The sequence below is a fragment of the Zootoca vivipara genome, chromosome 6 (genome assembly GCF_965207765.1).
Source record: "Zootoca vivipara chromosome 6, rZooViv2.hap1.1, whole genome shotgun sequence".
Lineage (NCBI taxonomy): Eukaryota > Metazoa > Chordata > Lepidosauria > Squamata > Lacertidae > Zootoca > Zootoca vivipara.
Window position 1 is genome coordinate 69,588,652 of NC_142589.1, and position 21,090 is coordinate 69,609,741.

At 45.4% G+C, this 21,090-nt stretch overlaps 2 protein-coding genes across 4 annotated transcripts; both read left to right on the top strand.

Annotated features, from left to right (window-relative positions):
* Positions 1-163: 163 nt before the first annotated feature.
* LOC118087551 (uncharacterized) lies at positions 164-12,774 on the top strand. 3 transcript variants are annotated; one of them, XM_035120313.3, is made up of 7 exons: positions 202-434; positions 3,394-4,336; positions 5,531-6,648; positions 7,618-7,726; positions 9,155-9,781; positions 11,343-11,503; positions 12,421-12,774. In XM_035120313.3, exons 2-7 carry the CDS (start codon positions 3,730-3,732, stop codon positions 12,427-12,429), a joined length of 2,631 nt encoding a protein of 876 aa, XP_034976204.3. In that variant the 5' UTR covers positions 202-434; positions 3,394-3,729; the 3' UTR covers positions 12,430-12,774. The 3 variants fall into 3 exon arrangements, with proteins under 3 accessions (XP_034976205.3, XP_034976204.3, XP_034976203.3); XM_035120312.3 differs by having other exon boundaries at positions 205-434; positions 3,380-4,336; XM_035120314.3 differs by lacking the exon at positions 3,394-4,336 and having other exon boundaries at positions 164-434.
* Positions 12,775-15,026: 2,252 nt separating this feature from the next.
* On the top strand, positions 15,027-20,809 carry LOC118087660 (uncharacterized). The gene is made up of 3 exons (XM_035120533.3): positions 15,027-15,166; positions 16,865-17,847; positions 19,334-20,809. Exon 2 carries the CDS (start codon positions 16,962-16,964, stop codon positions 17,811-17,813), a length of 852 nt encoding a protein of 283 aa, XP_034976424.3. The 5' UTR covers positions 15,027-15,166; positions 16,865-16,961; the 3' UTR covers positions 17,814-17,847; positions 19,334-20,809.
* Positions 20,810-21,090: the final 281 nt, after the last annotated feature.

Below are 21,090 nucleotides of genomic sequence, written 5' to 3' on the forward strand. Positions count from 1 at the left end.
GTTCCTGGGCACCGTCCATTTACACCGCGTGTCATTCTACCACATTTCCTATTTCTACTAACGGGCCCGGCAGATGGTAAGAAGATACCCTACGTTCCCACCTTTCTGCCTCTCTTGACTGACAGTAGCGCCGGGCGAATGGCCTCCCCGTTCCCCGCCCACTTCCCTCTGATCGACAAGAGCTCTCAGCCAACTCCCGTCGCCGGTTCCTGGGACAAGAAACGGATACCGGTGGAGTGGAGGCGGAGGGGGGGAGAAAGAAAGAGAGATTAATCCCACCCCGAGCCCCGCCTCTTGCCCCTATGAGTGACAAGCCGACGAGTCAATGATTGGCCCCCACAGCCGAAACAACCCAGCTCACCTATTCGCGGAGGCTGTGGGCGGGCTCGCAGCCGGAGCGGCTCCACCCCTTTATGGTGGTTCTTTAACAGCAGGTAGGTAGGGAGGTGGTTTTCGGTGCCCTGGAGCGGGTGGGGAAGGGGGAGGCGATTCCGTCCACCCTCCGGCGGCGGGGAGGGAGGCCGCCTGCGGTGATTTCTGCCTCAGGGAATGGCGGCGGCGAGGGGCGGCGCCAAGGCTGTGGGTGAAGGGGGCTCCTTGGCCTTAGCGGGCTCCTTCCCTGCCTAGGGAACGGTACCCGTTTGCCCTTCAGCCGAGAGCATCTCTCCCGCCCCTTTTCAGCGGCCTGTTGAGAGAAACCGGGGGGCTTCAGTCCCTTTTTAAAAAGTGCATTTTGAAATATATACATTCCTAGATCTACGACTATATAAATAATTGCAGTAAGAAACGCGTGTTTTCAAAATGGGTTTTTGGTGTTGTTGTTGGGGTGTCCAGGGGGATCTATACATGTGTGAAGGGAGGGTATTGTTTTTCTGTTTTGTTTAATTAGTTACTTGTTTCTGTCCTGTATTTTGTTCTGTGAACCCCCTTGAGATCTTATGATGAAGGGCAGCATATAAACCTAATAAATAATAATAATAGTGATGATAATAAATTTGTTATCAATAATGATGTAATAAATAAACGTAATCTTAAGTGTCTGGAGCTAAAACAGGACCCTTAGCCTGCAAGCTGGGTGAAAAGCTGGTTTTCCTAGCTTAGGTTTATTGATTTGTAAGTTTTGCTTATTATATTTCAATCCTCCTCAAGGAAGGGTGCAGCGTTTTTCATATGCAGACCTGATTTTTCTCCTCATAGCAACCCTGCGAGGGAGGCTAGGCTGAGAGATAGTGCTCATATCCACACCATATGTTAACAAGCACTCTGATACAGATCTTGGAGTTTATTTGTTCTTCAGGGAGCAAGTGGTTTCAGGCGGGAAGGTCTGAATGCACAAGTGGCTTGCACCCTAATCTCAGGCAGATTGTACCAGTCGCATCACAACCTTATTCTTTAAGAGTCTCCCATACTACACACTACTTAAACAGAAACAGAAAAGTGGCTGGAGACCAGATGCAAAGACAGATAAAACTCATTTGCCTTGAATTGTTTATGTAGAAGTGGGAATTGTGGCAGCTCTACCAGTCTACCTTGTTGCATAGAGGCAAGGAAAGAAGCATTTGCTAAAATTCCCTTTTTTACACAACAAACAAACAAAAATAACCACTGTGTAACTTTTGTACTTCCACTACATCTGGACACCTGAATTTTAGAATTGGTGGCCTTTGGAGCCATCTAGAAAAACTTTTTTTCCTGAGAAAAACTGCTTTGGGGAGCTTTGGGGGGTGGGGGGTGGATTGATGCTGCTGCCAATGAAGCTACACACAATGCACAGCTAGTTTCTTTCTTCAAACTGGTAGAATTAGTTTCTCTTAAGCTTAGCCTTTGAGGTAATAGAATCGGGAATAGAATAGAATAGGTAATTTGGGAGGGCTGTACAGATTATCTGGTCCAATGTCTACTGATCCCCCCCCCCACACACACACACCTTATTGCAGAAAATTTCTGCATCCTGAACAGCTGGCTGTTTATCCTCTGCTTGGAGATGTCCAGCATGGGACCCACCTTGGTTGATTGGTTGCATTATCAAATTGTTCTTAGTAATAAGAAGTTGTTGTTGGCATCCATCTGTCCCTAGAGACAATGGAGTGCACCCCTGGAAGTCAAACGGTTAGAAAATCACAGCACCTGCTGTGGCTGCAGAGACTGATAACTTGTTATATATTAACAGCATCAAAGTGACCTCCCCAGGATGTAAGCCTGGGCAGTGTGTTTGGAGATCCTGGGCTGCCCAGATGACAAGACCCCCTTCACAGCCTCACTAATGTGATCCAAGCGAAAGCAGAGCAATACATTTGGCACCTGCTTGGCTGTAGGAGTTGCCAGAAGGAGGTGTACAAGGTGCCACCCAACCGTCTTGGGGACTGCACTCCAGATTTGTGTAGGGTTTACCCTGTAGACTTTTCTTCTCCTGAAGATATCCCACAAGGCAGCAGAGGTTTAGGATCAGAGTTTTCCTTTTCCTAGATGGGCTACCTTCTCATGTTAACAAGCTCCATCTGCCCAGAAATCTGCTCTTCTGTAACTTAAAGCCATCTATTTCTTCCTTCTGGGGTAACTGGAGACAAGTGTTTTTTCTTCTGCATCACAGCCATTCAGGTATTTGAAGAGTGCTGTATTGCACACGCAAACACCCAACACCCTTCTCCAGGGTAAAATAAATGGTCTGTTCTTTCAACCTTTCCTCATACGACTTTTTCATATTTCTGACTATCTTCATTGCCATACTCTAAACCTGTTCTAATTTGTCTGCATTCATCTTAAAGTGTGGTGCCCAGTACTGGACATAGTTCTCATCTGGAGGTTTTATTAATATGGAATGAATTGGAACACTTACTTCTTGTGATTTGAAAAACAATGTTGCCTAAATCATTAGTTTACTTTTGCACTCTAGAGACACAAGGATGCAGGGTTAACAAAATTAAAAGCTAAAAGCAAACACGGTTTTAAGATTAATATTGTTTTGAAGGTTAAGATTAAAGGTGGGTCCTTCAGGTTAAAAAATGAAGAGTGTTTAGACAACTGAACAGTGTCAGACTTCGGCTGGATGACCATGGGCCAGTCACTATCTTTCAGCCTAACCTACTTCAACGTGTTGTTGTGGAGTTAAAACAAGGAAATCCCTTTGTAAACTGTAAAATGTAAAATGCCCTTCTATTTGGAAGAAAGTTGAGAAACAATTATTTAGCCATAATAACCTGGGGAACTAGGATTTTTCCAACATCAGTTAGTGACAGCTGCATCTTCTGTTGTTTTAGCAGGTGAATAAGACTACCGTAGCTGACATTTAGTATGAAGATACCATACTTTCCTGAAACTGGGTATACATACAAACCAGTGACTTTCTTAGTGGATTAACCTTGGGTTTTTGTTAACCTAGCTTCCTTCCTACAGGAGAAGCAGTACTCTAATGGCATTTTCTTAGGAGCTGGCGACCTGCCCTGGATTGATTCCTCTCCATCTAGTATGAATGGAAAGATGTAGCTATTGTGGCCGCCCTGAGTTCAGATTCCTGGGTTTGGAGGCTGCAGGAAGCTCTGTATAAATGACACATGGAGGTGGGTCAAGCATCACCTACAAGGCGTTCCTTGCATGGAGATTGGGAACCTTGAAATCCTTTGCATTTAAATTCCCTTTCTTGGTATCTGGGTTACCGGTGCATGGACTTCCATAGGCCAGACTTTTTGCGTCTTAACTTCCACCAACAAAACTCTTCGATTTTCCTTGGTAATGATGAGGCGTGACAGACCACAAGAGCGGGCAGCCAGTTGGCCAGCAGAGCACATCAAGGTGCTCCTTGCCCTGTGGACCGAGGCAGCAGTCACTCATGATCTTAGTTCTCATGGGAGGAACCGTGCAGTATATGATGGCATTTCCCAGCGCCTCGCAGAAATGGGCATTTACCGAACTGGGGACCAGTGCCGGGAGAAAATGAAAGGCTTGAAAGTGGCTTACCGGAAAGCAAAAGAAAATAACTCAGTTGGGCGACCACCCATCAAGTGTCCATTTTATGATGAGATCGACCAGATAATGACACAGTATATAAACTGCAGACCAGGCTTTCCCTCAGAAGCTGGTGAGGGGTCCGGTATCTCCGCAGACAGACAGGAAGGTATTTCTATATCTGAGCCCTGGGGGACCCAGTCCAGCATCAGTGAGCGGTGGGGGTCTCAGGTCTCTGGCCACTGGTTGTCACAGACTGCTGCCTCTGAAAGCCAAGGGACTGATGAATTCAGCTATGCCCAGGCAGAGTCTCAGGATGCCTTCGGTGAGATCCAAGTCATCCCAGTTCAAGTGAAAGAAGAGGAATCGGAAGATGAAATATCACCTGAGCTTGGTAAGCTCCATTGTTCGTTTTGCCTGGTTTATTTCAGCAGAGCCCCTCCTGAAGGATACCTCAGGTGTGGCTGACATCTTTGATTTGAATTATTTGTTTAATTAGAGCCTTTTACTGGGTATTTAGCCTCCAAGGCCTCTGACCTACACTTCCCTATATTCTTAGCACCCACATATGTGTCAAGTGCTTGCTTCTCCTCTGCTCTCCTGAGAAGACTTTCTAGATGCCTCTCAAGTTCTGCTGTCTTTGTCCCCTTGTATTGTAATCTTTTTTGCCTATCACAAAATTGCACTTTATTGTCTAATAATCAGACCAAAAATAGCTTAGACTTAGACAGTTGGGGCACCTGTCCAAGATGAATGTATTCCATGAAAGAGATTACTATGACACCAACTAGGGTAATGAATTGCAGCACTTTCGTCCCTTTGGACCGCAGGATCCTCCATTATAAATAACATGCTCTCTTTCTAGTTTGTTAGCCTTGTCCAGTTGATTCATCTTGAACTTTAAGATTGTCTCTTAAAGGTCAAGAGCTCCTAGCACCATATGTACATATGCATCCTAGTGGGTGCAAGTTGTACTAATTCCATCATAATTTCATAATTTGTCATCTGGGTAGCTGCAGTACAGCTGTTTTTACCTACACCTTGCCCACAATTTCAGGGTCAGTTCCAGCAGAAACTTTTTTGCACTCATGGGGTCACGTTTTAAAAAGTGATTCTGCATATGCTTACATTTTAAAATGTTACACAGTGGATTTAGTTTTTCTAAATAGATATCCTAGATCACTGCCCTTGGACTCATCCTGCAAAAGGTACATGACAATCAAATAAAAGCCAAATCATGCATTCAGAAGAAAGCATGTGGTGCATTCTTCATAGAACTCTCTAGCATGTAGGTCATGGATGTTGTGTGTCTGAATGCTCTCCCAGGTCAAAAAGCACTTTCCCCTTAGGCGCTAACTCTCTACATGCAGGGAATATTTGATGTAGTACAAAAGCTTGGTTTCTTAACATGCAATTTGAAGTGATTTAATCTCGTGAGGATTGTAGTGGTTGCTTTTTTGGAAGTTTGAATCAGCTCTCGTTCCTTATAGACCAGCATGCTCTGTCACTAAGATGGAATGTATCCTGGGTATATGCACACCATTGCATTTCTCTGGATATTCATTGTGCTTTGTTGCTTTCCTTATAGATGTGGCCTCTCCTATAGTGATGGAGACCCAGCCTGCACCAAGACATCTCATATCCATGCTCGACCAACGTCCCCACCTCCGAACCCGGAAACAAAAAGCTCAGGGAGATGGGCAGTCAAGCTTCCCAAGGGGCACTGGGCAGAAATATGGGCGTTCACATCAGCTGGAAGTGCAGAGAATGCAGAGACAGGTTGCCAACCAAGCAGAGGAGAAGCAGAGTTTAGCAGAGTTCATCCAGCATGACAGGGAGATGCGCCGGGAGGATAGGGAGTTCCAGGCCCAGCTCTTTGAGAAGCTTTTTCAGAAGCAAACCGAGCTTGTCCAAGCACTGACTCAGCGACCTCCTGCCAGTCCTACCTCCACCGCTTGTACCAACGCTTTGCACACCTTGCAGATGTCAACAAAGAATGGAGCAGGAACAGCTGCAGGCCCTGGCTCACAGCTACAGGCTTTGCTAGAACAGATAATGCAAGCTGATGTAGCAGGAAAGGGCTTAACCAGACTTCCTGTGAAGGAGGCACTTGGAGGAACAGTGAAAGTGCCCCCTGACGTGCAGTATTGGACTGCTGAAGAGATACTGAGATGGCTAATATCTCAGCAGTCTCCTGGAGACCAATGCCAAGAGTTGCTGACAGGCCTGAGGCCTCCTCCTATAGCAGGGCACATGGGGACAACAGGAAAGGGTGATAACCCAGAGGCACACCTCTCTGTTTTGAATCCATTGTGTGATTCCTACCAGAGTTCTGGACAGCAGGATAAAGGCCAACTTCATAGCAAGACCCAACAACTCTGTGGCAGCAATTGTGCTAAAGCACTGGAAACAGACATAGACTTAGAGACACAGCGTCAGTCTTTCAGGCAGTTCCGCTACCAGGAAGCCCAGGGACCCCAAGAGGTTTACAGGTGTCTGTGGGGACTTTCCTATCAATGGCTGAGGCCAGATGTCCGCAGCAAAGAGCAGATCATGGAGCTGCTGGTTGTTGAGCAGTTTTTGAATATTTTGCCGGACGAAATCCAGACTTTGGTGCGTGAATGTCAACCAGAAAATGGCAAGGAGGCTGTGGCCCTGGCAGAGAGGTTTCAGCTTCACTTTGAGTCCAAGAGGCAAAGGGACCAGGTAGGATCATATTTCTGATTGTTTCTGATTCTTGCTTGGAGCTGACTTTACACAGGTTTCTCCTTGGCCAAAGGACACTAGATAGAAACCTAAGAATTCTAGCCCTCAGCTTTTAGAAGGAAGGGACAGAGATTTTTGGCAAGGTGGGGACAGGTTGGGGATTGAGTAGGCAGGAACAGTATGTTCTGCAAGGCACGGAAGCCTGTCTTCTGATTCCTGGAAACCATGCCTGCTATTCCCTCGGGTTTCTTGGCCTTTGGTTAACACTGTATGGCAGGGGTGCGGAATTGGATACAGCTGGCAATCTGGATCTTTATCTGCTTACTGGCAGGCTACATTTGGCAGCTAGACAATCAAACCACACAGCACTTTCAAGCCCTGACAATCCAAGCAAATTGTTGGTGCTTGAGGAGCCTTGAGTGCATTGCTTCCCAAGCACTGACAATCAGCTGATAGTCTGTGGTGTTTGGAAAGCACTGTGCAAGGGGCTTTGCAGGCACCACCAACCAGCTGAATGTCAGCACATGTAAAGCGCCTTTCATCCAAGCCTTGCCTTTTATCTATACCATACTTCACATCATATATGTCTTGGATGTTGCTTGGCCAAAATGGGGAGGGCAGACCTGGCCTGCTATTGTGACTATTCAAACTTTTTCTAGACAACTATGATGGCAGAGTTTGCTTTTTAAAAACAACGGACATTTCATTAGTACAAAACATCAGATTCTTAGCAACACATCCATGAAGGTAGGATACACTCAGTCTTATTAGGACTCGGGTGTATACAGTAGGATTCAGTCTTTAAGGAACATTTAGAATGAGTTCGCTCTCCAGTAACAAACAGCAAGTTTGAATCATCCATGGTTCACAGATAACGGGGACCAACACCGACATCCTTGGTGAAACTAAAGGGCCTGTTAACTTGAGCAGAAGGTGATGAATGCAGATGTGGCATTCTTACTGTTCCAGGCACGGGTGATATCCGATGACATGGTAGCAGATTCCCCCCAAGAAGAATTGGATGAGGATCGGGGACCATCTTGCATCAAAGACAGTCAAGAGAACCTTAGGAAAGTTGGTAAGGAATGCCTTCCTAGATTGCATTAGGTCATAGAACTCTACCCTTACTTTTCCAGGTTCATGGGATTACTTGTTGAGGAAATGCCTGACATCATTTCTCCCTCGCCTGCCACCCCTCATAATAATTACATCTATTGCTTGGCAGTAAACCTGCTCCTGCTTTCATCTGCTTAACATAAGGGCTCTAAAATAAAATTTACTCCAAATTCTACCACTTTCTCCTTTGAGCGCTTCATGCTACAAGAGAATACACTATGCTGCCTTCTCAGGGGCCAGAGAGTATAGTAGACTCTGGCCAGTTATTTATGTTTAGGACAGCAGAAGTGGTTTTGCGTGGAATTTGCAACCCTTCCATATTTCCCTCTTCACACTGGGATGATTGGAGCTACTGCTAGATACAGGATCATGGTTGTAAGGACGCTTTGATTGGTAATTATTTTTTCCTTTAAAAAAATAATGATTAATTTTTGTAGAGTTGGGTGGGACTAACGTCTAGTGAGTCAAATCCTGCACTGCTAAACAAGAGCATTGATACAATTCAGCCCACACCTACACATCTTCTGTCAACAAACAAAATAGCAGACGAAACCACAAGAACCAACAAAACAATGAAAATGGTATTAAAGGGATTTATAAATTGCCATGCCTGCAAGTAATACGAACATACTCTGGCTTCTCTTCAGATCCTATAAATCTTTCACCAATGCAAATATAAGTTGTAGCTACGGTTGTGTGATAATTACAAAAATTTATCAAAATGCCTCAAATTATTATGATGAGTTCTCCTGGACTTCACGCTTCAAAAATTATATTCACTAGCCAATCTGATCTTCAGGGGGAAAGATCCTGCCTGATTCTAAAAGGGTCAGTCAGTCAGATTTTTAACATGAAGAAAAACTATCTTCCAAGTCACCTTAAGGGAAATTTTATTAAGAGTTATATTGAAAGGGTGGCGGGGGTATGTTTCTTTGTATACATGGAGTGGAAAAGATATGCCACGCTTCAAAGGAGAAAATATATCCTTATTATCAGAGTGTGAATTCTCTTTAGGAGAATGTGATACATTAGGTGTCCTTATTGAGTGGGCCTTGAGAATACACTTTTTTTCAGTCTCCATTAATCATCTGTAATATGGAAATAACGGTAACCCACCTCAGTGTTTTTGTGGTAGAGGAAGACTGCCAAGCATCTTTTGCATTCAGAGGACTGTATTCATGATTATTCATGGCCCTTCCTGATGATTTGTATCCTAAGAAACCTGTTAAATAAGGAAACCTTGTCCTCTAGGGGTGAGTGGAGCCCTGCGGCATCTGTGGGCCTGGAACCCAGATCTTCTGATTCCCAGCCTAGGGCCTTAACCACGAGCCCATCTGTTATTTTTCTATCTTGGCAGGTCTCTCAAGATAAACTTATTCTCCATCTTCAGGTACAGAAGCACACCTTCGGCTGAGGAAGAGACCAAAGTCAGGTCCAAGGGAACGGACCGTGGCCACAGAAGATGGAGAACGTGGAGAGGCAGCAACAAAGCAAAGGAAACCGAATGATAACTCAGAGGAGACATCTGAGGCTGGGGAGAAAGCTAAGCAAATGCCAACCCCTGCACCAGGAAAGCAAGTTGGGAAAGCGAAAGGGCGGGGAAGATCTGTTTTTGGGTGCAATGTTGCTGTGGCTGTAGAGAGTCTGGTTGAGGGGGGAGCTAAGATGGAGGGTAGTGGTAGGGTTTCAAAGGCTCTGAATGGGGTGCTCTCTTCCAATTCATCCTGCGAGCAGAAAGCAACAGCTGGCCTTGGGCCATCTCAACTGGTCTTTGACAAGGATGGCAACGCGTCCTGCCCCCAAGGAGGGAATGATGGTCACATATCTCCTGAGGCAGATAGACCTTCACTCAGTGACAGCATTGAGATGTTGCTGCACTCTCCCTGGAGTGGAAACGGCAGTGGCGACACCACCCACGATGGGCCACCAGGCTCCAGAATGCTACCTCCATGTGCCAGATGCACCGTATTAAAGGCTGAGCTGGACACTGTGCGTGAGGAGCTCCGACTAACCCAAGGTAAGTGTTGGCATGAGCAGACAGTGGTTGTTTCATTGTGGTGCCATGGGTTGCCTCTCAGGCACCTATATCGTGACTGCATGGAATTGGTGGGTTCCGTTATTATGCCCACTCATGGGAATGCCAGTGAAAACAAGATTCCCACATGGCAAGTCCCACTGCCTCCTTCTGTCATAATGTCCAGGGGCACCTGCCATGTGAACAGCGCGTTGATGCTGAGTGATGTAGCAGATGCTTCTAGATGCTATGGCATGAAGTGGGAGAACCCCCATGGTGGCATACTCCAGTGGGGTGTGGGGTATTGTCTTTATATTACTATGTTACTGTATTTTGTGTTCATATAATAAGGACTGAGATATTGTTGGGGGGGGGCTCGTTTAATCTCACTGTAAACAAGTGGTACAGTGACAAGAAGAATCTGAAGATACAAGAAGTATCTGAAGAAGTGTGCATGCACACGAAAGCTCATACCTATGACAAACTTAGTTGGTCTCTAAGGTGCTACTGGAAGGATTTTTTTATTTTGTAGTGACAATAAAGTATTTTTATTTCTATATGTTGCAAACCGCCCTGTGAGCTTTGGATGAAGGGTCATATATAAATTCAATAAATTAGCATAATCCACTTTCCATAGAAAAGCAGAATATACATTTAATACATATTGTGTATTAGATATAGTATACAGTGGTACCTCGGTTTGAGACCGCCTTGGGGAGCAACTGCTTCGGTTTCCGACCACCTCGGACCTGGAAGTGTTTACTTCCGGGTTCCGTGGCGCTCGGATGCACAGAAGCGATTCGCGCAGTGCGTGTGTGCGCAGAAGTGCTCTATCGGCGCTTCGCGCACAAGCAGAAGCGTGCCTCGGGGATCGACGAACTCGGGGAGTGACCGGCTCCCCGGAACCAATTGTGGTCGCAAAGCGAGGTACAACTGTATGTAAATTTAAATTTAATTAAAAATGGCACAGTTTGTAAGGTGAACACAAGCAAAGAACAGATGATGTCATGGTATGATGATCTAGAAAAGGCTTTGCAGAAGTGGGTTTTGAGCATGGATTTAAAGCAGGGGAGGCAAATGGTGAGTAGACAGTGATTATTCCAGACATAGAGAGTGGCACAATACTAGGCAGAAGGGGAGATGTGAACAATAGCAGACAAGAGAGAAATGTTAGAATGATAACAGATGAGAGATAGAAGTTGGGAGTGAAGAACTTTATACTTAATGATTTGCACTCCAGGGTTTTAAAAGTTGATCCATAAAGCTAGTGCAGCAATAAAAAGAGAGGGGTATGAGGTGTATATTAAAAGACTTCAAAAAAGAAAAGAGATTATTGGCTAATGAAAGATGACGGAAAGGAATGTTCTGGGGGTGGCCAACCTGTACCCCCCCCCCCAGCAAGCATAGCCAATGGTCAGTGATGGGAGCTGTAATCCCAACATCATCTGCAGGACCACAGGTTAACTACCACTGCTCTAATAAGAATTGTTGGCAATGCTACCTGGAAGTCGTACAGACTGCTCCATCAGTGAGGATTGTTATATTTATTTTTTCATTTGTACAGCTTCCACACTATATGGGTTGAGTGGTACCTCTTTACAAGACTTATCAGAAGCTCTTGGCACTATTGTGCACATCCTCAGCAACAGGAAGTCGCTGTCCGCAACAAACACATCCCAGAATGTTGCCGAAATTCCCAGCAAGCCAGTATGGCGAGAGAGAAATGTAAGTCTCCTCTCTTTGCTATCCATGTTTAAAAGCAAACTGTTATTTCCACCTCTCATTTTTTTTCTTTTTCAGCAACAAATGCTTGTTATCATGCCTCTCTCCATACTGATAAGTTTGAACAATTCATAAAATGTAGGCAATCTAGCCTGAAGAGGGCTTACTGCTTCCCTTTTCTCTTGGTCTAGATCAGGGTTGGGATCAGGCCTGTGAAGAACTTGTCTGAGGCCTCGGGTGGGAGTCTTGTTAGATTAAAGTTATAAACTCAACCAGAAAAGCAGCCGCTCCCTGGAGGGTCCCCCCAATCAGCTTAGTCCTCCAAAGCCTGGGAAAAGTGTACCTGGCTGCCCCACCGCCTGGTCTGCACTGGCCTGGTTGGGATACCTGTAGCCTTCCAGCTGTTGGATTCCCATCACCCCACCCAACATGGTCTGTGATAAGGGATCCAATGGTCCAGTGGCCCAATAACATCTAGAGGTCACCAGGTTCCTCATCCCTGCTCCAATACAGCTCCCTCACAGGATCGCTTGGTCTGCTCAAACTGGGTGGCTTCATGGGAGCTTGGGGAAGGCAACCAGTGTGGGAGCAGACCAGGCCAAAGTTCCATTCCAGAAGTAATTATCCAGGTACCAGATGAAAAAGACTGTGATTAGGACTCTTAAGTCTTCTTTTAATAGTTTGGTTTCCTCTTGTTTCTTAATGAGAAGTTAAAGCAAATTTCTGAATACGGTATCTGGTATTGGATAATTTTGGGAGATGGAGGACAGATTGAAGCAGTTGAGGAGTGTTGAAAGTGGCATTGGTTTCTGGAAAATCTTTAAACCATTTCTGCTGTTAATTTCTGTGGTAAATTTTCATTTCCTGACTGTTATATATATAAAACGTTTAATTGGATACTAACTTTGCTCTCTCCTCAGCATTTCTGAAACATAAGCTGAGCATCAAGAAATTGAGCATCAAGAAATTCAGCAGCAATATTGACGTTAGGATGAGGACCCGAATTAAAAGGAAAAAGCTCCTTCAGCTCTTGGTTGTCTGAGACAGCCAATCTTGCTACATTCATTCTCTTTTGTCCCTGACCCCTACCCTTAGCATATCATGTAAGTTGCTCAGACTGCAGCAGGCTCTAGAGCTGAAGCTCTTTGCCTGCTGTGGTGCAAATGTTGACTGTCATTACTGTCCTTCTAATGTTACTCTAGGATTTGTTTGTTTTTATACTGTAGTACCTGTTTCTTTCCTGCTTAGCTCTAAATAAAGCAACTGGGAACGTTTTTGTATATTGTCTGTGGGCACTAATTAGCATGGGTGTTGAACCAATTGGCAGAGATTCCTGTTCAGGCCTTAAGTCAGAAGTACCTGAATCAAAGGTGCACACTGCCTCCAGAGGGAACATTGTACTAGGCAAAGGCTGTGAAATGGTCTAGTTTAGTATTTATGTTTAGTCAAATTTTCATACCTTGAAAGTTACAAAAAGAACCATGGACTCTGGTTCTTACCATAGTGCTTGAAGGTATGAGCAAAAAAAAAGGCAGGTGTGGAGAGAGGAGGAGAGATGAAATATGCAAGGGTAGCAAGAAGTGGATGTGAACTAATACTGTACACATATTTAATTTCATGGTGGTGATGGATAGTTTCTCATGCTATGTTTTACGGGGGGGGGGGGTTGACCCACGGGCAACATCTCAGTGCCTTAAGCACACCTTCATTATCTGAACTGATGTGGCTGTCTTATGCGAAGTTGGACTACTGGTCTTTCTAGCTGATAGGATTGCTTTGGGGTAAGAGTCTTTCCCAACCCTGCGACTTGAAATTCATTGAATTACGGTATAGAACAGGAATTGAACCTTGGACTCCTCCAGAAAAGGTATAAATAAACGACAGCTGCAGATAATTGAATTGGAGCATTTATTTTGTGGGTAACCAAAGAGAGTTACCATAATTTAATAATATACAAGGAACATCAATTAATAAATGAGTTTAAAATTAATAAAATGTGTCATTAGACCTACTGTGAAGGTTCCTTTTCTTCAGGGAATGGAGGGGATCCTTGCATGGCTTGTCCCTCTCACTCACTCTACTAAACAGGAATATGCAAATTAGAGCTGTTCTTACCTTGCAGCAGGAGAGCGACCTCTCCAGTTGAAGGTATCTAAGCTCAAGCCTACGGAGATCAAATGTCAAAAAACAACTGATCCAGAGAACAGAATTGAGAAAACTAAAAAAATGAGCTGATTAGAGAGAAAACAAACAAGAAAAAAGCAATAAGCTTGCAGTGGAGATCAAACTCAAATCTCCTAGGGTGGGCAAGTGCCCCTTCATTCACTGCAGAAAATGAACCTTCTTGGTAGGTCCAATGTCACATTTTCCTGCAGTGAGGAGGGGAGCCTTGAATGGGATATCCCAAAGCTTAACTGACTTGGGGGATCAAGATGTGGGGCTGCCACTTTACTGAGAAACTACCTGTTCTAATACCATCCTACTGAAGGATTCCTTGGCAGAAGCATACACATCCAGCTTGTAATGTTTACCAAAGGTTGAAGCTGCCCTGCAATGTCTTCTAGCTGCAGCTAGTGCACAATGCTGCAGTACAATTGGTGACAAGAGGCCTAGTAAGCATATAACATCCATGTTCAGAGATCTACACTGGTTGCCGATTTGCTACTGGGCCAAGTTCAGAATGTTGCTACTATATTAGCATATAAAGCCCTTAACAATTTTGGACCAGTTTACCTACAAGATCACCTTATCCCACATGCCCACTTGAACACTTTGATTGGTGGAATTGGCACTACTGTGGGTGCCACATAATACCCATCCCATAATAGTAAGAATCATTTAGTGGCAGCACCTGCACTTTGAAACTCCCTGCCTATTGAGATCAAGCAAGTGCCTTGCTGAGATAATTTTAATGTTTTAGTATTTTAACTTTCGTATGTTTTAAAGCATTGTTGCGATTTTTTCTCGATTTTACTGTTTTGCCTTTTTGCAAACCCCTTTTGAGGGTTGTTGCTTTTTTAAAAAAAAATAACCAAGCGGTGTATAAATTTTGGGAAATAAATGAATGAAAGTACTGCAGAGGCCTTCAAGCTGCTGGGGGTTGTGAGAGTGTTGAGGTGGGGGGGATACGCTACCCTTAAAGACAGCTTGCCTACCATAACTGACTTCCCTGTACAACACCAGCTACGTTGGAACGTCGTGGTGGGTGGGGCTGAGAATTACAGATGAGAGTCATTTCCGGGGGAAGAGGGAAAGACCGTTTAGACGGAAGTGCCGCTCTACCCGCCGAATCTCCATGATGCCCTTCCCGTCTTTCTTTGTCTGTTTCCCCGAACGCTCCCATGGGAAGCCTCCAACAACCACCAAAGTATTGCCCAGTTGTCTGTTCTGGAGCTTTCCCCGCCCCTCCTGGTCACGTCATGGATCACGTCACGCTTTTAAAAAAATGGCTAACGGCTTTCTAAGCCTGTTGTTTTTACCAGTCCAAGTAAACCCTGAATGTTCTTTACAGATGTATAGGTCTATGGCCCTTTCTCGCGTTCGGCTTCTTCGCGTAGAAAGCGTCAGTCGCAATTGGCTCTTTCTTGCCTTCTCTCTCCCGGAAGTACCTGGGGAACTTCCGGAGGCGGGACCAGAGTGTTGGAAAGAGGCCTCGGCTGGGTGAAGGTACGCGCAGCTGCCCAGATCAAAACAAAAGGGATGCGGGGGGAGGGGGCAGTTGGCACCGGCTTCTTCCTTTCATTCCCTTTGCACATTTCCTCTTCTGGTTGCTAAAAGAACAGGGATGGGTAAATCCGAATTAGGCTGTTCTCACTGAGGCGGAGTGAATCCGAATCGAGCAGTCCTCACCGGAGCGACGCTTCAATAAGTTTGGGCGCCTGCCGCCCGTCGTGCAAAACCTACGTGGGTTCCCCATCGAGAAAGGGAATGGAAACCGCGTCGGTTTTATTTACTTTTATTTTCCCCGATTTTTTCATGCGCGAGGACGGAATTTGTTTCCTGCCTAGGTTTGGAGCGCTTCAAAATGCCGCTCTTCTGAACAAGCGCCTGCTTTTGTGTGTGTTATTTTAATGCTGCAACCCTAAGCTCCGTGGCTGAGGAGCAAACTTCATTGACCTCAGTGGAATATCTGGCTTCAGTTGTGCGTAAAAGACGCAGGGAGAAAAAGCGCAGGCAGTTCTTTGTAAGCCCCGTGAGGAAAGGAAAGGCAGGCAATGGCGCTCATTCTCTATTTATATGCAGGACCTTAAGTCACATTAAAGGCTGAAATCGGAGTGCATTTACTTGGGAATAAGCCCCACTGGAAGACTATTAAGATTTATTTCTGAGGAAACTTACCTAGGCTGTAATGTTTTGTGCAAATGGCTTCTGAAGATGGGGTATTTTATCCATTCTATTGAGTTTGTAAGAATTATCCATCTTCCCATACGATGGTTAGTATAAATTAGGGGGAATCCAGGATCTTACTGTTGGACTGATTTTGCTGTATAATGGGATCTCACACACACTGATTAGGTCACATATTGAAAAGGGGAGGAAATTCAGATTTATTTTGTTAAGGGCCTGCTTTCCCCATTTGAGAGCATGCTGGAGCAGCATTCTAGCCTATAGCACAGAACTGTTTGCCCTTCAGAGGCTTGAGCAGAGATCTTTCCATCACCTGCTGCCTAATCCTTTCCATCTATAGGGGTGCTTGAAGTTGAACTTGGGAGCATCTACATGTGCACTGAGTTCTGGTACTTCCCCCATCTCCCCAATTTAGCCATTTCAGGGAAGCCCTCCCTTTCCACTCATGTGTGAGTAATCAAATCTTACTTAGTTTTATTTTCTCACGTGAATCAAACTGGCCAGAACTGGCCATGTGTTGGAACGAATATACAGGCAAAATGACCATACAAGGAACCTCAGGACCAGGGCCTTATGCAGCCCTCCAGGAATCTCAGCCTTCCCCTCCTGGCCACACGTTCCACTGGCCTTCACACTCTCCTTGAAAGTTTTTGTCTGCATGGAATGTGTCTTTGAATTCTGAAAACTACTCTTGCTTGCTTGGATGGAGGACAGAAAAGGATATGTGTAGAAACTAGCCTACTGTAGAAAGGTGGCATTTACACTGGTTGCTTGGCCCACTTTTGCCTCTGGTAACTCACCACTGATATGGGACATGTGGCCTTCAAGCTGAAAAAGGTTCTTCATCCCTGCATTAAGTCATACTCTTAAGTAATGCCATTGGAATCAATGAATTTGACTAACTTCAAGTCCTTTGATTTCAGAATATGTCTTAGTCAGATGCTGAAGCACAGCCTGAATATCAATTTTCTGTATTGCTCTCTTTCTCTCTCTTCCTCCACCCCTTGCCCTTTGCAGAGTTTTCTTGAAGCAAAGAAAAAGCAGCACCTACCGGGTACTTTGTTCACCAAACATCCTAGCATAGCTACAGGGTTGGCAAACAACCTTGTGGGAAATGGCCACCAAGGTGAATGAGCAGAGCCTAGATGCATCCTGCAGTGATCCTGCAAAGGAGAGGGATCCAGGTAGCACCAACATGGCTGAGCATCAGGACTTGGATAGAGTCGAGGCCAAAGCAGCTGGTGAGTGTTCAGGAGGAGGAGCCGAACATTCGGAGATGACGCAGCAGCCTACGGATCAGCGTCAAGCCCCAAGATTGCAGGTAAAACAAGAAGAGAAACCAAAGACTGAAAAATCCTTGGTGCCCCCTGCTGCAGAGGCTTCTGTGTCAGTTCCAGTGATGCCCTTGGGAGAAGGGAAAGGGGCGAAGCGGATGATGGAGGATGATGATGATGATGCTGACATCTTTAAAGAAATGCCGGATGTCTGCCAGGAGGCCAGAGAGCCAGGAAGGGCCATGCTCCTGCCAGATCTCTTTGGGGAGGCGCAGCAGGCTCATAGCAGTCTGGCTGCCGGCCGGGCTGGAGGATGTGCCAAGGTGGAGCATGCTATCCCATGCCTGCTGAACGTTGGCTCCGAGAACCAGCGCAAACGCTTCCGGGGTTTTACCTACAAAGAGACTGAAGGGCCCCAAGTGGCCTTTGAGCGACTCCAGGAACTGCTGTTCCAGTGGTTGAAACCAGAGGCCCGCAGCAAGGAGGAGATTGTGGAGCAGTTGGTGCTCGAGCAATTCCTGAACCTCCTCCCAGAGGATGCCCAGCGCTGGGTTCGGGAACGTCACCCTGAAAATGGGGATGAGGCTGTAGCCCTGGCAGAAGACTACCAGTTTCTGCACCCTGAGCCTGGGAGACGACCCTACCCTGAAAGGGCAAGGCAACGGTCTTCAGCAAGGAGTTGGCTCCGCTGAAGTCACTGAATCAAACAAGCAGGACGGGTTATTGGTAGGTAGCAGGAAGTTACCATTATCAATTCAGTACATTGCTTAAATTTTCTTCGGGGTCTGTTAGTAGTAACATTGCAGTGCACCTGCATTGGATGGGTTCTAGGCAACCCCTTTGACCTGCATGTGTGCTGAATTCTCCCCAGCACTTCACAAGATGGTAAAGAGCCAAGCTGTTAGAGCTCCTCCTATGAATGCTTGGTTGCCAGTATGGGTTCTCTATTTACTGCTTCTGGCAGTGATGAGCTGATGAAACATTAAAAACTAGATTTTTTTGCATGTGACTTTGAGATGCACAGGAATTTTGACTGACAAAGCGGGAAGTAGATACATAGGGACAACCAGGTTATTACACAGTGAAAGTAGCCAAGGAAACAGGCATCTTTTGAAGTTTCCGCTACATGCTGCTGAGGCAACCCACTTTTTAAGATGGAAAATGTGAACAACTCTGTGTGCACAGGTTTGACTGACTTGTGAGTGTATAACTTCACTGACTTTCAGCCACAAGAGTAGCCATTGGATCTTTAACTGGGCATCCCATGTATGGTGGTCATAGGCTAAGAAAATATGGTTGACTGTGAAGAACAAACCAAGACAGCTATCCTCCAAGGCTGGAGGGAGGGAATTGGCAGCTGGAGAACAGATTTTGGAAGCTATCATCAGAGCCTGTTGTTGGCTGGTCTTGTATATATACGTTTTAGAATTGGGGGGGGGGCAAAATTACCTGATGACAGTGTGTCACAATGGATGGAGCAGCCATCTTCCCAGATAGTGCCCTCCAGATGTTTCTGGACTACCACTCCCATCACCCGAGGCCATTGGCCATCCTGCTTGGGGCTAAGGGGACCTGGAGTCTCTTCAACATCTGGGGGGCTAAAGGTTGGGGACGGCCAGGTTTAGAGTGTTAGATTAGGGCCAGGGAGGCCCAGGTTCAATTCAGCGATGATTCTCCCTAGGTAACTTGTGCCAGGCACTATCATCATAACCTATCTTATAGGGTTGTTAGGATAAAACAGGCAGGGTGGAGTGGAGAAACACATAGATGTTACCCTGACTTAATTGAAGAAAAGGCAATAAATAAATAAATTTTGGTCCAAAGAGGCATTAGTTTGGTTTGCACATCACATCACACCAGCTCATTCACATTAAACCACAGTTTTTGCCTGTGATTTAGTGTGACGTGAACCAGGGCATTGTAAAAAAAAGTCAAGTTTGTTGCTTTGTACCTAAGGTGCTATTCTTAGGCTAGTGTATTTATTCATGTTAGTAATAGATAGATGATACCTATAATTAAGGATTAAGCTGTCCATCTCAGGTGCCAGGATTAGGAATATCATTAAAGGACAGCATGTGGTCAGCTACAGAGTATCATGGTTTTCTGTGCACACCATTTCACCTGGCTGCTTTGAACATCTGAATGTATTTGGCCAGCTCTACATTTCTGGAATTGTTTACCATTTCTGACGAGTCCTTGATTTTCCTTACAGACTGAGAGAATCAAAGACCTAGTTATCTACCAAGCCGAGCGGGAAAAACCTAAATGGGCCAGAGGAATCCGGAACTCAGACATCACAGTGCAGTTGCCGAGCATGAAAAGACCTTTACACAGCCTTTCCCTGCACAGAAACCATTAACTGGAGCAGAACCCTTCACATCATCTGACTTTTTTTGTGTGTATATACATAACGGGGAGAAGGGGAAATTCAAAATCTTGCTTGGTCCTTGCTGCAGCTTAAAGAATGCCCTCTGTGCATTAATGCCATAGGGGTAAGTTGGAGAAAGGACAAAGCATGAAGGGAACTTGAGAGCTTTTCAAAAGGGATGGGGGGTGGGCATGACTTTGGAATGTATGTACATATGAGCATTCTGATAGGATGCAGAAGGGAAGGGTCTTGTGATGAAAATGATACCTGCCAGTCTGCCTCAGGTTGGTCTGAGGCATCTGAGTCACACCTCTTCCCCCACTCCTCAAACAGTCTCCCATGCCCTCCTCCCATCAGTTTATGATTGCCAAGATAATGTTTTCCCCCTGATTCCCTTCCTTGCTTTATGTTTGGAGGGGTGCCTCTTAATTTGGAGAGATGGCCTGCCCTGCTCATCCTGGGAGAATTTGTGTGGAAAATATTGAAAAGTCACTTTGTAACACTCCCCAGACATTTTGTGTGGCAGGGCAGACTTTGAACACCTTTGGGGAATTCAGGGTTCTGCCACAGGCTTACCTCCTCACTACATCCAACAGCCCTATAAACTGAAGCAAACTCTATATGTTGCAGGTGCAAGGCAGTTGCAAACACTTCCACATCATGCAAGCCCCACTGTTGCCAATGTAGTTTGCCTTGATCTTGCGGTGTGTCCCCGTGTCATTGCTCTATCTCCCTCAGAGCTGCTGGCATGGAGGTTTGCCATGCAGTCTGGCAGACCTACATGGTATTCTCATGCTGTGGTATCTCTGAAGAGTCTAGCCACTCAAAAGCTTTTTGAACAAGCCACCATGCAGCAACCTTAAATTAAGCTTGCTTAAGAGAGAGCTTGTGTTACTGGCCAAAAAGACATGGGCTCCAAGGTCCACCATAATGACTGGCCTCATAACCCACAGAATTCTCCCTCCTTGCTTGTAACCAGCCAAAGTAGTCACGGTTTGATGAACCAGCTGTTTGCTGGATATCAAGCATTCTTCAGTGCTTCAAGCTGGGCTTTACTTCTGCAACATATTTGAGAAATGGAGTGGGAAGGGAAGGGTCTTTTCTGAAGCTCCCCCCCAGGTTTGTATTAGTGTGTTGAAATGGGAGCAAAGTGTTTTCTTGCTTGTAGAAACTAGGTTTTTGATACTCGTCCTGATGTGATGTAGCTTCCGCTTTCACCTTGTATCAGGTGAACTTTAGCCCTGCTTTCATTTGTGTAAATTTCTGGTGTGTGTGTATGTCTGTGGATGAGCACATGTAATAAAGGATCTTTCCCCCACAGTTGTTTGGAGTTAGCATCCCTTCTGCTGCAGAGTTCCTATTTCGAGCTCTTCCCAGCCGCTTCACCATGTTCAGAGAATAGGGGATTTTAGTAGTCTTGAATGCTAGAGGCTACTTGATCCTGTCCAACATCGAATACCCTCTAAATAACAACTTATGCTCAAGATGCTGGTGTGTGCAGCCATAGAGGAAATTATAGCCCTTGATAAACCTGGATTTACCCAGTACTTAGAAAACCTGTTTCAACTAGTTGCTGCTACTACGGTTCACAAAAGCAAATT